This window comes from Vespula vulgaris, chromosome 11 (genome assembly GCF_905475345.1).
Source record: "Vespula vulgaris chromosome 11, iyVesVulg1.1, whole genome shotgun sequence".
NCBI classification, from domain to species: Eukaryota; Metazoa; Arthropoda; class Insecta; order Hymenoptera; family Vespidae; genus Vespula; species Vespula vulgaris.
In genome coordinates this window covers 4,733,705-4,747,740 of record NC_066596.1, presented here as the reverse complement: position 1 = coordinate 4,747,740, position 14,036 = coordinate 4,733,705, and the positions used below count along the sequence as shown (strand labels likewise).

General features: G+C 33.9%; 3 protein-coding genes across 5 annotated transcripts in view; 2 read left to right on the top strand and 1 right to left on the bottom strand.

The window, feature by feature from the left end:
- Nucleotides 1–46: 46 nt before the first annotated feature.
- On the top strand, nucleotides 47–1,682 carry LOC127067678 (iron-sulfur cluster assembly 1 homolog, mitochondrial). Of its 2 annotated transcripts, XM_051002910.1 has the most exons (4): nucleotides 388–404; nucleotides 482–575; nucleotides 902–955; nucleotides 1,163–1,682. In XM_051002910.1, the coding sequence occupies exons 2-4, from the start codon at nucleotides 492–494 to the stop codon at nucleotides 1,415–1,417; spliced, it is 393 nt and encodes a 130-aa protein (XP_050858867.1). In that variant the 5' UTR covers nucleotides 388–404; nucleotides 482–491; the 3' UTR covers nucleotides 1,418–1,682. The 2 variants fall into 2 exon arrangements, with proteins under 2 accessions (XP_050858866.1, XP_050858867.1); XM_051002909.1 differs by having other exon boundaries at nucleotides 47–575.
- Nucleotides 1,683–2,096: 414 nt separating this feature from the next.
- On the top strand, nucleotides 2,097–6,086 carry LOC127067673 (coiled-coil domain-containing protein 40). The gene is made up of 8 exons (XM_051002900.1): nucleotides 2,097–2,513; nucleotides 2,696–3,318; nucleotides 3,408–3,651; nucleotides 3,727–4,137; nucleotides 4,390–4,911; nucleotides 4,983–5,273; nucleotides 5,338–5,496; nucleotides 5,813–6,086. The coding sequence occupies exons 1-8, from the start codon at nucleotides 2,283–2,285 to the stop codon at nucleotides 6,038–6,040; spliced, it is 2,709 nt and encodes a 902-aa protein (XP_050858857.1). The 5' UTR covers nucleotides 2,097–2,282; the 3' UTR covers nucleotides 6,041–6,086.
- A 1,307-nt stretch (nucleotides 6,087–7,393) lies between these two features.
- Nucleotides 7,394–14,036, bottom strand: part of LOC127067677 (LIM/homeobox protein Lhx9) — an 86,840-nt gene continuing 80,197 nt past the window's right edge. For both annotated transcript variants that reach the window (XM_051002906.1, XM_051002908.1), the window contains exons 4-5: nucleotides 10,294–10,437; nucleotides 7,394–9,773 (exon numbers count right to left, since the gene is read on the bottom strand). In XM_051002906.1, coding sequence (XP_050858863.1) covers nucleotides 9,611–9,773; nucleotides 10,294–10,437 — 307 coding nt within the window. In that variant the 3' untranslated portion in view covers nucleotides 7,394–9,610. The remainder of the gene's footprint in view (nucleotides 9,774–10,293; nucleotides 10,438–14,036) is intronic.

Genomic DNA, 14,036 nt, shown 5'->3' with positions numbered 1-14,036 from the left:
AATTTACACAAGTAATATATCGGTATGATAGTGGGGATAATGTTTCCCTGCATGCTTATAGTTCATATTTTATCCTGAACAATAGATACTTGTTGCTGAAGTTGGATATGCTACGAGTGTAAGATAGTGAACAGACAATGAATTTAAAATCTAACGCTAAGAAGAGTTAGCGACATCTAGACGAGTTGCGACAACTAATTGATATATTTCTATGATCGCGTTCATATTCTGAGAAGTACATGAACAAGTATATGAAGAAGAAATATATGAAGAAGAAAGCTCTACTATTTCAATCTTTATTTATAAATATTATTCGTCATTATATATATTTTGTTATTTATTTTTTAATTTTACATTATAGTAGGGAAATTATTAGGCAAAATTTAAAAAATCTTTTCTCCGCGGTAGTAATCTTTTATAAACTTTATGAAACTGTTCATAAATTTTCACTACTCGAACTTAGTTACATGTAAACTTGCAGTCTTTTAAAAATGGCGTCATCCATGATGGCTGCCGCCACTGTTCGAGCTGTCAAGGGAAGAAAAATTCTTTCTACGCGAGCTGCACTTACATTAGTTAGTATTCATGTGATTAGAAACTTATTTTAAACTTTTATACAAAATTTGTGAAAATGGTTTCATATTTATTCACATTATACTGGAAGTAGAAATAATCTAACCTATAACTTTATTACCTTGGTATTAACAAGAAAAGAATAAAAACAAAAATATACTAATTTTGCAGCATTTGTTTTTAATGTTTATGATAATAAATTCTTATTGTTCAAACTTTACTTGTTGTCATCTGATAACATAAAATATATCAAGATACAATAATGCCAATTTTACGAAACAGAATTTAATGTATAGAACAGTTAAATCTATGCATTTTCTTATTTTAGACACCTAATGCTGTTAAAAAGATTAAAGAAATTTTGGATAATAAATCAGAATATGTGAGTATATATTTTGTATCCTTTGTATTTTATCATAGTTCTTATATAACATTGCATATTAGAATATACTATTGTAATAAAATATAAGCTTATAATCTTATATATATGTATATTTATGTTTTTAAATGGAATTTTATCATAATTTTAATTTTAATTTCTTAATTTAATCTGTATCTTCTTAGTGTGCTTATACTTTAATATTTATAGATTGGTCTCAAAGTCAGTGTAAAGCAACGAGGCTGCAATGGATTAAGTTATACATTAGATTATGCGAAAGAAAAAAGCCAGCTAGATGAAGAAGTAGTACAAGATGGAGTTCGTATAATAATAGATAAGAAAGCTCAATTATCGCTTCTTGGAACAGAAATGGATTATATTGAAAACAAATTAAGTTCTGAATTTGTGTTTAATAATCCAAATATCAAAGGGACGTGTGGGTGTGGAGAAAGTTTCTCAGTTTAGTCGATTAATGTTTTTCGATAGTCACATTTTAAATTGTATATTTCATTGTAATATGAAACATATGAAGTAATCTAATTGAATAGATTTAATTATGCTTATATTTGTAGAAATCAAAATTATTAGAGCAGACACTCACACATATACTTATCTTAAAATTATAAAAATGTGAATTTGTTTTATTGTTGTATTTGACGAAGGAAATTTCCAGTTTGAGTTGTGAAGTGATCTGCATTATTCTATGTTCAAATAAACCTAATATTATTTATTTTTAAGATTTTTCTTTAATTCAAAATGTAATATCGCTATTTGTGGTAGTATAACAAATTTTAGGTTATATATCCTTATATGCGTGTGTGTGTGTATACATATATATATATATATATATATATATATATATATATATATATATAGAATATAAAACAAACTTTTTTGCTCATTTAAGAGACATAAATAAATATAAAGTAATGTAAATGAATATGAACAATCTTCTTAAGAAATAATAAGATGCTTAAATATATATAATAATGAATTATGTAAAACCTTGAAGTATTTTAAATACATCATACATATATATGCTCTATTCTTGTTATTAAAGTTGTACTTATTCTTAAATTATATTTTTCAATACATGCATTTATTTAACTATCATTCTCATAGTCTTATAATTCATAGTAAATATTAATGTCAATTACTCCATTTATCAGTTATTGATTTATAAGTATGTATATACTACGCATGTTACTATAGTAACTCACATTAAATCCATTTGATCATCAGAAGATATTGTACACCTAGTAGTACTGTGAAGTCTACTAGAATTGGTGGTCTTGTATTTTTATTTAGTTGGTTTGTTAAATATTCTACAATGTCTGATATACAAGTAGAAAATCTATCACCTCTTAAATATGATTCATCTACACCTAATACAATACAGGATTCAAACAAACTATCCAAGTCATTTTGGTTAGGCAAAAACTCTGTACAGATTCCAAATGTTTTAGATCCAGACGATGCATTGATGAAAAGATTTCAAAGTGCATTAAAGGAACATCTTCTTCGTCTAGCTAATAAGCTTTCGGAAGATATACTTGATCTTGTAAGAAAAATATTAATATGTAAATGTCTTTGTAATTTTTTATGTTTATTCTTTAACTTGGTTATTACTTTTTTTCTTCTTTTTAATCTGATTTAGTACTTCCTAACTTATCACAAATCTTAAAAAATCAATTCTGTTTTTGATTAAATAATAATAATCTGGTAAAAATATTAATATTTCAGGAAGCAGCATTAAAGTCTACTAAAAAGAAACATGAGGAAGAAAGTCTACAGCTCTATTATGTACAACAAGAAATTTCACAACAGCAAAATACGATTGAAAAATATCAAAACACGTTAATGAAACTTATATCTTTACGAGAAGAGAAAGATCAAAAAATTAGTAATATAAAAGAATTACATAAAAAAGCACAGAAGAAGATGCTGGAGGAAAAAGAAAAAGAAGATAAACTTTCACATGACTTACAAAAAATGACTGTTTTACAAAATCAATTTGCTGATTGGGAAAAAGAAATAAAAAAATGTTTAATAATTTCTAAGAAAACATGTCAAAAAGATGCAATTCTTCAGCAGGAATTAATTACTGAGAAACAGAAAAGAGATTGCATTTTATTTAAGCTTCGAGAAGAAGTATGGAGATTGGAAGAAGAAATAACTAATTTAAATGAACAAGTACAACTTAAACTTAAGGAAAAAGTAGCAACAAGTCAATTGGTTGCAGATGCAAATACAGATTTAGAAGCTTTACATAGGGAACATACAAATTTATGCAATGCATGGAATGCAGTTGTATTAAATATTAGTAAACGTGATAAAATATATGATCAATTAAAAGAAGAACGGGAGTAAGTTAATAAGATAACATAAATTCTCTATTAATAAATTATAAGTAAATTTATTAATGTGATATCTTTTTTATTTGCAAATTTTGTAGAAAAATGCAGCAATCTTTTAGCACAATGCAAACAGAAATAGAAAAACTAAAAAAAGAAACACTTAAAGAATCAGAAAATAATGAAAATTTAACATCATTGCAATCAAGAGTAGAGGATGATATAGCAATTGTTTCAAAAATGGTTACAACTGGCAATGCAAGAATCAATAATCTTGAATCTGAATTAATCAAAATTACTAAATTTGGAGAACGAACTCTGAACGAATATAATGTTGCACATGCTGTATGTAATTCGTATTTTCAATGTGAAATAATTTAATAACTTTTAGATATTAATAACTTTTAGATATTTATTTAGGAATATCAAAGTTATTTAAATAAAGAAGAACAAATCGATAAAGAATTAACAAGATTAATGAATTGGAAAATGGAACAAGAAAATCTTATTTTTGAAAAATTAAAAGAAAAAGTTACACATGATAAAGCAGCACGTTATCTAAACAAGCTCTTAATGAGTACAAAGAAGATGATACAAGAACAGGAACTTTTAATGGTTCAAATAGAAAATTCTTATGGAAAGAATTTATTAGAGATAGCAAGATTAAACACCTCAATAGAAAATGAGAAAATAGAGTCTCAAGAACTTATGCAAAGAAATAAGGAAAAAGAAAAAGATATAAGTGATTTGCAGAAGGAAATAAAGAAATGTGATACTATAATTGAAAGAAAACGAATGAAAATTATTAGTTTAAACAAAATGATTGAGCAGGTATGCTCCCTTATCTCTTTTATTGTTGTTAGCATCTATAAATGCTTTGAAAATTTGCTTATAGTGTACAGTAGTATTCATGATGCTTATGTTTGATCATTTAGGCTATCAAGGTTTTTATAAAATGTCTTCAAATAGCTAAAACTCTATTATCCATGTTATGTACATTATATATACAACTTTTCAAGAACAAAATCATTAAAATAATTTTGTAATTTTAAATAAAAGTTGTATAATATTTTTGTACTGCAGATTCTAGAAAGTAAAGGTGGTGAAGAAAACAGCCCACAAGACTTAAAAATAATTGCTTTAGAAAAGAATATTCAAGAAACCGAACAAAACAATCAAAAAGCACAACAATTTTGGCTACGCCAGCAAGGATATATGGTTACATTGAGTCAGCAAAGAGATGAACAACTTCAGCAACTTAATATTCTTAATAAGGAGGTTATGATAATGGAGCAAAAAAATGTGAAGATACAATATCAGTTAGAGAAATTTAAGAAGGAAGATGCAAATATTGATAAAACGATAAATTTATTGCATCAAAAACTATTGCAATTAAATGTAAATCTTACTGCTCAAAAGGAGCTTAGAGAAGAATTAGAAGATAAAAATTGTATCAAAAAGAATGAATATTTGACGTCATTGGAGAATGCGGAGTTCGATCTCGTAAAATTACAAAGTGATTTACAAGTATTGATAAATGAGAAAGTAGTTCTAAACGAAGAATTAAATGCAGCACAACGAGAAAGTTTATCTTGGGAGAAAAAAGTAATGCACATAGTATTATATAGTGAAACTATACATTTTTATTGATCTCATGATATCTTCTTTTCTTCCAGGTTCAGATTATGGAAGAAACGAAGAAAGAAATAAAAAGCGAACATAGTAGCGGTGGTGACATAGCATTAATGAAGAGTGAAATTCATAAAATGGAAATGCGTCTTTCACATTTAAAAAGAGCTCAAGAAAAGTTAATTAATGATATGGAATTTTGTGTAGGGAGGAGAGATGTTATTTTAAATAAAGTTATGGGCAAATTAAAAAGGGATCCTAAGGAGCAACAAAATCAGAAAATAGTGTTCTCCAAACGTATTAAAGATCAGAAATTACAAATCAAACAAATTTTAAAGGTGCTTATTAGACTAAGATTATGTCTTCTTGATTAATTTCTATTCTTTCTTATTAATTTTTTAGGAAATAAAACAAACAGAATCTAATATATTACAATCGGAAGAAAAAATGAATGAAATGCTAAAAGAATTAGACGAAAAAAGACAAGCGCTAAAAGAGATCGAAGATATTATTCCTGACATAGATCAAGAAATCATGAAAATGGACATGCTTAAAAGTTATGTAAGTTAAAAAAAAAGAGATATGCAAATTTGTTGTCATAGAAAAAATAATTTTTTATAAGATACACCATTGTGCAATGGCTTCCCGTTGAGTAATGTTTTAGGACGAATAATCACTATAGTATTCTTTATTTCGCAATTTCTTCTTTGAAAATTGTATAAATTGATGTTACAATGTGGAAATGTTTTCGTTTTGCATTTATTTCTTCATAAGACGATTTAATAACAGCATCAAACGACGTGGGAAAAAATGAAGTTTTCGTGCTTATATAATATTTTTATATTGTAATTTAATATGCTTATATAATTATTTTTAGAAATTGAAGTCATTAGTGTTTAAACAACGGAAAGTAAAGTTGCTTCAAGATGTTAAATCCGGTCGTTACAAAATGCTGTTTAAAAATGAAGCGTTACTGAACGACGAGTTGCAAAACGAACGAATTCTCCATAGTTATTTGGTGCACGTGATGGAACAAACGAAGCAGGATTTTCCACTTCTGAAAAATAGTATACATAAAATAATGTTAACATTACAAATATTATAAAATAAATCTCATCAAATGAATGTAATAATTAAAATTTTACTACAGACTTTTGTTTATGCTCAGTGAAACTTTTAAATCAAATCCTTTAGGAAGATATTGTTACCTTCAATTATTTTTTACCGGATCTATCTTTATTTCATCGTTGTAAAGGCTGAAGAAAACTACAAAAAGCTGAAAAGGGAGGTGATACATACGGTAATAATAAACAATATCCGCCGTACATTTTTCTAAAAAGTTGTATTTTTATTAATTAATAAACGTGTTCGTATGTGTGTGTCCGAGTCTTTCCGTGTAATAGTATTTTACAAGAGGCTTGCGAAACCGCATTAAAGATGTTCGGTCCCGGTTTTTAAGAAAAAATCGAGATAAATCAAATAACAAAATTAACTAAACGCCAAAGATCGTCGCCGATCTGTGCGCGCGTTCGCCGAAGAAAAACCGAGGACGTGTCCCGTCGAAGTTCCAACGTCATTCTATTTTTGGAAATTGCGGCGCGCGTCCCCCGTTTCCTTTATATTTACACACATTGCCTCGAGATCCAAGAACGCCCATTATCGATGATAGTAATAATAATAATAATAATTATTATTATTATTATTTATTCCAGAAGTCGAGGATGCAGTTCGAGCATTATTTATTCCAGAAGTCGAGAGGATGTCGACCCTTCTGGACCATTTCGAACCTTTTCTTATTGCTGTCTTTTTAAAACGCGGACGTACGAGTCAAAAAAGCGCGCGAAACAGACGATCGATCCGCGGGACGCTTAAATAGCTATCGATAAATAGAACAAAGTACAATTCGTCGAAACAATAATTAAGCGTAAGAAATAACATTTCGAACAGATAATTGTGATCAGAGAAAATTAAGGAAGGAAAAAATAAGTTGAAAGAGGGAAGAAAAACTAAGAGGAAAAGAAAATACATGTCGTGAGATACGTCGTTTGGCGACATTAAAAAAAAATCAATGGCACGTCATCGCGCGGACGATTGCTCGTTGGATTCGCGCGGTGGACCCGTCGCCGCTTATTTTTTTGTCAATAGTAAATACATAACCATTTATATCACACAAACTTTTAACAATATACAAAATGGTACCCTATGTACAAGATTAAATTACACGACCCATCGGCGCGGCACTTCTTCCTCTCTATTTTTTTTCGCACTCTCTCCCTTTCTCTCTCTCTCTCTCTTTTCACGAAACAATTTGTTGAGTGTCGTGTGGTTAGAAGTTGAGATCCAACAACCGATGACATACTAACAGAAAAAAGTGCATTGCTTGGTCTCAAGATCGGTCGTTAGATTCACGCGCAGGACAATTATTTTATTTTGTTTTTTCTTTCAATCTCTCTCTCTCTCTCTCTCTCTCTCTCTCTCTCTCTCTCTCTCTTTCGCTCCTAAGATTGCCGCGTCGCTTTCTTCAAAAGTCCTACCTACGAGCCCTTAATATTTTTTGTTTTAAGTACGCAGAGCTCTTGAGACAAAAGTTCGCTAATAACGGAACGAGTAAACGTATAACGATCGAGGTGATTTTTTTTGTATCCTTTCATTATGGTACAGTTTACATCAAAAACTTGTGTCTTTAGTTTCGATATCGAGCTTCGAATTGGCTCATCGTCAGTGTCGCTTTAGCTTTTCCCTTGCCTGTTCTTCACGTAAAACAGAAGTGGAAGGGATAAAAGCCTGTCCAACATTCGAGAAACGACATTGGCTACGTGCGGTTTATAGATTATATCGCAACGTGTTATAAGATTATACATTTATGTTACATTTATTGCGGATGATCGTAACCCTGTCGCTTGAAAAAAGTTTGTTGATGTAGTGCATGTCTTGCTCTTGCGCCTCGTCGTTCAATTCGACTTTCTAAAATGTGCGCGATCACAAAATCGTCGATGTCTCTTCGATAGAAAATAAAAACGATGTTCGTTTCTTTTTGTATTTCAGCGATCGAAGAAATATACGAAAGTTCGCAAGTGTCATAGATCGATGCTGATGCAAATTTCCAATTGCTCCATGCGTGACCCCATCTTTTTACTTCGATCTCTCTCTTTCTCTCTCTCTCTCTCTCTCTCTCTCTTCCCCTCTTTCTCTGCACACGCATACATGCAAGACTTGAACAGGATTCATACGAGGGAAGAAGGGAATCATAGATTTACATCTTTCTACATTCACAGCCGTTATTCGAAGGCAGCAATTGGCTGTAAAAGAAAGCGTTCCTACTTATCGCCAATGTAACCACGCGTAGAAGATACGTACTTCGGCTTCTTGAGAAACTCGCGACTATATAACCACTATGAATGTAGTGTACCACTTGTGCATTTCTCGTTCAATGTATTGAATTGATAATCTCTTTGTCGAATACTTTTCACGCGCGACACGAATGAGTTCCGTTCGATTATTATGAATACGAGAAACAAAAAGAGAGAGAGAGAGAGAGAGAGAGAGAGAGAGAAAGAGAGAGAGAAAAAAAAGAGAAAGAGAGAGAGAGAGAGAGAGAGAGAGAGAGAAGAAATGACGAGAAGCGAGACAACGTAGAAACCATCGAGGAAGATTAAAATGACGGTTTCAATCGTTTAAGAGTCTTAACGTTGGTACGGGGTTTCACCTTGCAGCGAGAGACACCATTAACGATCACGGGAACAAGGAACGCTTAACGAGTTTACGGAACGTGCTGCTCGGCGAGACGAAAGGACTGATAATTTTGAAAGAAAAATAATTTTCTAAGAGTCGAGGTATCTGAAATGGGTCGCTCGTTTGAATCGTCCAAGTTTCTTTATTGACGTTCATCGTGCATCTTTCTTTGAGAATTCTCTGTCGTCTGTTCTGTGCGTTTCGATTTCTCGGAGAAACATAACTTGAAAGCTTAGATCGAAAAGGAAAGAGCATCCTTTTGCCTCGTACACGTACCGAACATCGATTGAAGGAGAATAAAGAAGATAAGAAAGCAGACGTGTTGAGCGAAGAGAAAAATCGACGGCGACTCGTCCTCCGCGCGTGCTCGAAAGTTTGGCGTTTCTACTTTTTTCGGGAGATCGAACGAAAAAGCAAGATGGCAGCCGGTACAATTTCGTTTTCGACGCACTCACGACGATCGAACGATACATACATACGTATGGTTGGTTCTCACTCGTCGCACAACGCACATTCTCCCGATGCGATCACGAATCACGTCATCTTTTTTGATGAAATTTTCTTGCAATGAGAGAGGAGGACGTGATCTTCGAGAGAGAGACGCATGGTGGGCACAGACCTGGCAGAGTACCAGGTCGGAGGGGTCTATTCAGTCACAAGGATCCTGTGCCCACGGCGGCCAATCCTGATAGCTGCCGGACGATGGCTGTTGCATGTGCGTCGTTTGCTGAGCCGCCAGACCCGGATGCACAAGGCCCATCTGATGATGTTCGTGATGATGGTGGTGATGATGATGGTGATAGTGCTGATGACCCGGCGGAGGCGGCGAATAGGGATCCCCTCCTACGGCAACGTCCGCAACGTCGACCTGCGTTGGTACGACAACGGGCGTCGCTTGTGGAGAGGGTTGAACCTTCTTCGGGCGACCGACCGGGTTGCCGCCTCATTCGCGGCTCCTTCGAGGCCGACCGACCTTACCTTTCCTCACCGGTGCACCCCCGTTTCCTGCTGCTGCTGCTGCCGCAGTCGCTGCGGCGACGCTCGATGATTTCAGTATCTTGTGCCAGTCCGTTTCACAAACCGGTGAACCTGATAGAAGATAGTACCTGAAAACCAGCATCGACGTTACTTTGACGAAGAAATAATGGGCTCTTCTATTGAAAAGTCTTGGATCAAGAATTTGAGAGAATTTAGGATTATTGAAAAATCGATCCGACCAAAAACTGAATTACTGAGTTTGAAAAGCATTTGAAAAGTTGCGAGAGATTTATTTTTAATTTGAAGATCGCTTTGACTGTTGTAAAGGCATTCACGAATGATATAACTGTTCCATATAGTCATATATATATTTTTTTATATGACAGATAGATGAATACTGCATACAAGTATGAGATACTATGTAAATCGTGTCTCCCTATGAATCCAGAATCCGGGATTATGTTTACACCGTATCGGTTTTGTTCGGATATTCAAAGGATTAATTCTATGCAAGCTCGAACAGCCGAATAGTTTGATTACTAGAATGAACGATCGCTTTTAGCTTTTTTTTTTCTTTACCTAATGGACAGGATAATTTGTAGTCCTTCCTATTTGAAATAAAGCAACAACAATAGCTTCCAATCTCACCTGTCGCCCGAAACAAGCTGTCCACCGCATTTGCTGCAGGTGAAACACTTTAGGTGAAACACCGATCCACCCGTCCTCATGACCATTTCATTGGCAGGTATCGGATTGCCACAACCTGCACAGGCACCACTGCTGCCAAATATTCTGAAACGATTAAGAAATAATATTGTAAATTGTTGATATTATTATGATCTATAAACTGTTCTCCTCGTAATTGAACCAAGCATTACAAGTTTTAATTGCGACGTTTTAAAACATGTTAGACTAGTTCGGTTTTGTTATTTTCAAGCATGCGGAAGGAGAGTTTAAATACGTTAAATTGATTCGATCATATCCAACTTGATAATTGAAGGTATATTTTTTCAAGCATTATTCGATTTCATCATATCGACAAACATATTCTCAGGATAATGTTCATGGATAGAAGAATAGATCCCGAAAATCGGCGTGTATCGTCGTGTACGCTTGGTTGCATCGTCGACAAATCCTCCTGATGGTGGAATCGAACGAGGAAACGGGCGACCAATTAGAGCAAACCAGGGAGCCCCGGGGATGACGTTCTTCGAGCCGTCTCAGCGCAAGTCGACGATAAATATGACGCGTTTCCAATTAAATCTTGCGCCAGTCTCGCCGCGTACAAACACTTTCTAACTAAATGAGGTTAGGCTAGCGACGACTGTATTGCTCATGCAGAATTCTCTATGTATACATATGTACATAGGGTATGTACATGTTCTCTGTTTCATTCTCTTTTCCATCACTCCCTTCACCGTCTCGCTCTTAAACGTGTCGTAGGTCGTCCCTTTCTACTGTTCTTGTTTCGTTCTCTTTTTCACTCACATTTCTCCTTTTCTCTCTTTCTCTCTATCTTTTCCTCGGCAGCCCTCTCGTCCTATCTCCCGCCGGGGCAAACGAGCACATCGATATAATAAGGTGTTGTAAATGCGCCTTTTAATTGGCAGTCTGGCCAGATAACTCGGGACTGGAGAGCACAGCGCGTTTCTATCGGCGTGCAGCACGGTTCTCGTACGAAGTAACGGTCCTGAGTAGATAACGACTCCGTTCTCTTCTTATCCTCCTACCAACAAGTACCCAGCCATTTTCTCTCTTTCTCTTCATCTTCGCTTTCTATATATTCCCTACGTTTATACGCTAATGCTAGAACAGTTAGCGCGAGAACGGAAAATCAATTTTTACATTTCATTTTAGTTGCATCAATTTAATAGACTTGTTTCAAATGATTGCGATCGTGATATTTAAATTCTCGCTGATCTTTCAATGGATCGTTTCAACGATCATTTTAGAAACTTTTTAGAATTTTGAATGAAAAGAAAAGGCAACTCTCTGATGTGTCTACGAAGAGATAATTGTTGCTTTCGAGTATTTGCTAATCCAGTCTGCTCGTAATTATATCGTAAATTGCGAGACTGGATAAAGGGGGCAGACGAAACCTTTTCGTTTGAATCGTCTTGTTTCGTATTACGAGGGCGGAAAGGGAGGAGAGGTAAAGAGAGAAAGAGATAGTTCTTTCCCTTCAATATTGACTTCTAATACAACATAAGATAATAAACAATAGATCTTAGCAAAGCAGTTATTTTCCATTATGATCTCTTGTCATAATAATCCTTGTGTTTTAGTCGCTTATTTACTGCCATTCTTAATTTAGGTAGTAGAGTTGACTTGTCAATTGGTACTGTGCGTTTGCATAAACCTATGATGTTCGTCTGTTTACGGGATGAATATGTTAGCATTGTGTATGCAGGAAGTGAATGTGCAATTAGTATAAGATGTATGTGACGTATGTGTCAGTACATAAAATACTCGTGAACGTTCACTAATGTTCTTTATTAGAGTAAATTGTTAGGTGAATATTATTAAAGTCAATCAGATATATGCATCTCTTAGCTGCGTCTCTTTCTGCATAATTATTCAATCATAATAATAAAGCCAATTAATATTAATATTATTATACGGTATGCGCGTTTCTCTTTAATTAATTAATGAGAGAACAGACTGAAGGATCTCATGGGGGTTTTGAGAACAATGGTTAAGTACAAAGTTATTTACGAATATACTTTATTTCATTTTATAATGAGATTTGTTAATGCAGACGATATTAATTTCTATATAATTAAAATTAAAATTCTGTGTATCACTCTATCTGCTTATTATTGTGAGAAAAAGGCTCAAATATCTTTTATGACATTTAGGATACAATTCCCTGAATTATTATACTATGATTTTTCAGTCTGTCATGTCGAAGCAAAAGGTTGATCGTTAAATCGTATTTTTACTATATAATAATGTCAAAATGTCAACAAAATTGGCACGCGTATATTTTTTCATTGTAAAATATCGTTTAAATGGCGTTTAAAAAGTTTCACAATGTAGATGTATTCACATGATGTTGGTAATTCGATTTATTAAGTTTAATTTGGTTGAAAATGAATACAAAAATATGTTATAGACATAGTGGCATAACACTTGAAACGAACGATGATTAATAATTTCTAATTGCGAAGGCCTATTGGAAGGTACATCAAAAGGTTGATAAAACGTAGTGTATCGAGTGTTGGTAAAAAATAATGGATAAGAGCAAGGGAAAATAAGAGTAAAAGATCCGAGCAATTTCCGAAACATTCCCGCTAATTACTCGGCGGTCCTGTTACACGGCCAGTAGTCTTAAACGCACGTTCGGCCTTCCATGGGTGACACACAGCTTTCCATACGAACGCATCAATACGCACACTCGCGTCCAAGTTAATGGCAGTCAATGTTTGCGGTGCGGTTGTCGAGCGCATAGCGAGGCCTCGTAAAGCCCGATGTTTATGCAGCAATTAGCTATGTAACGATACGCGGATATGTCGAATCAAGATTCGAAGGGAGCACACGCGTTTTCGAATCCAATGGTGCTTTCGAGCATATACTTTTTATTTAGATAAAGAAATACATTTTAATTTCCTATGTTAACAAAAACCATTATTCAAAAAATTCCTAATCGTTATAAAGACACATGGCTGTATCTATGGAAACGTCTTACCGAATCTTTGTTTTTCAAAGAGGCATCTATGTTGCAAAATCATACTTTTCTTGTTCTTTTTTCTTTTTTTAAAAAGTCTTTCCTTTAGTATTCATTTTTACTTATGATATCGATTGAAAACTCGGATAAATTAATTAATTATAATAATTGTCCTCTTCACGGGATAATTAAATTGTAGTATCATTTTTTTTCTTTCTTTTTATTAATTTTTTCGATCGGCCCATATACTTCACGTACCTAACTACAGCTTTAGTACCGTCAATAAAACTCCACAAAAATTACGGTGAAAAAGTTTAAACGAGAGTCTTTATCACCCACACACATACACGCCGACGCGCTACTTCCAACCCAACCCTGGAGCGAATCCATTAACCCCATAATTTATTATCGCCTAAGTGAATACGTGCACGAAACTCGTATCCCTCCGAGCCTGAAATCTCAAATACGCAATTAGCGTTAACTCAAGGGGCTCACTCGATGATTTTTCTCTCCCTCGACGATCGTAACTCCGTCGAACGTTCCTATCGCCATATTCGATCGCGAGATTATCGTCCGTCCTCCTTGGCGGACAGAGGAGAGAGGATTCTGCGAAGAAAAAAGGAAAGGTAGACAAAAGAGAAAGAAAAGAGGAAAGGAAACGACAGAAGAAGCAGCTCAACATCTCATTGTCGTTTTAATCTCAGTGCTAGCCATCATCGGGTGT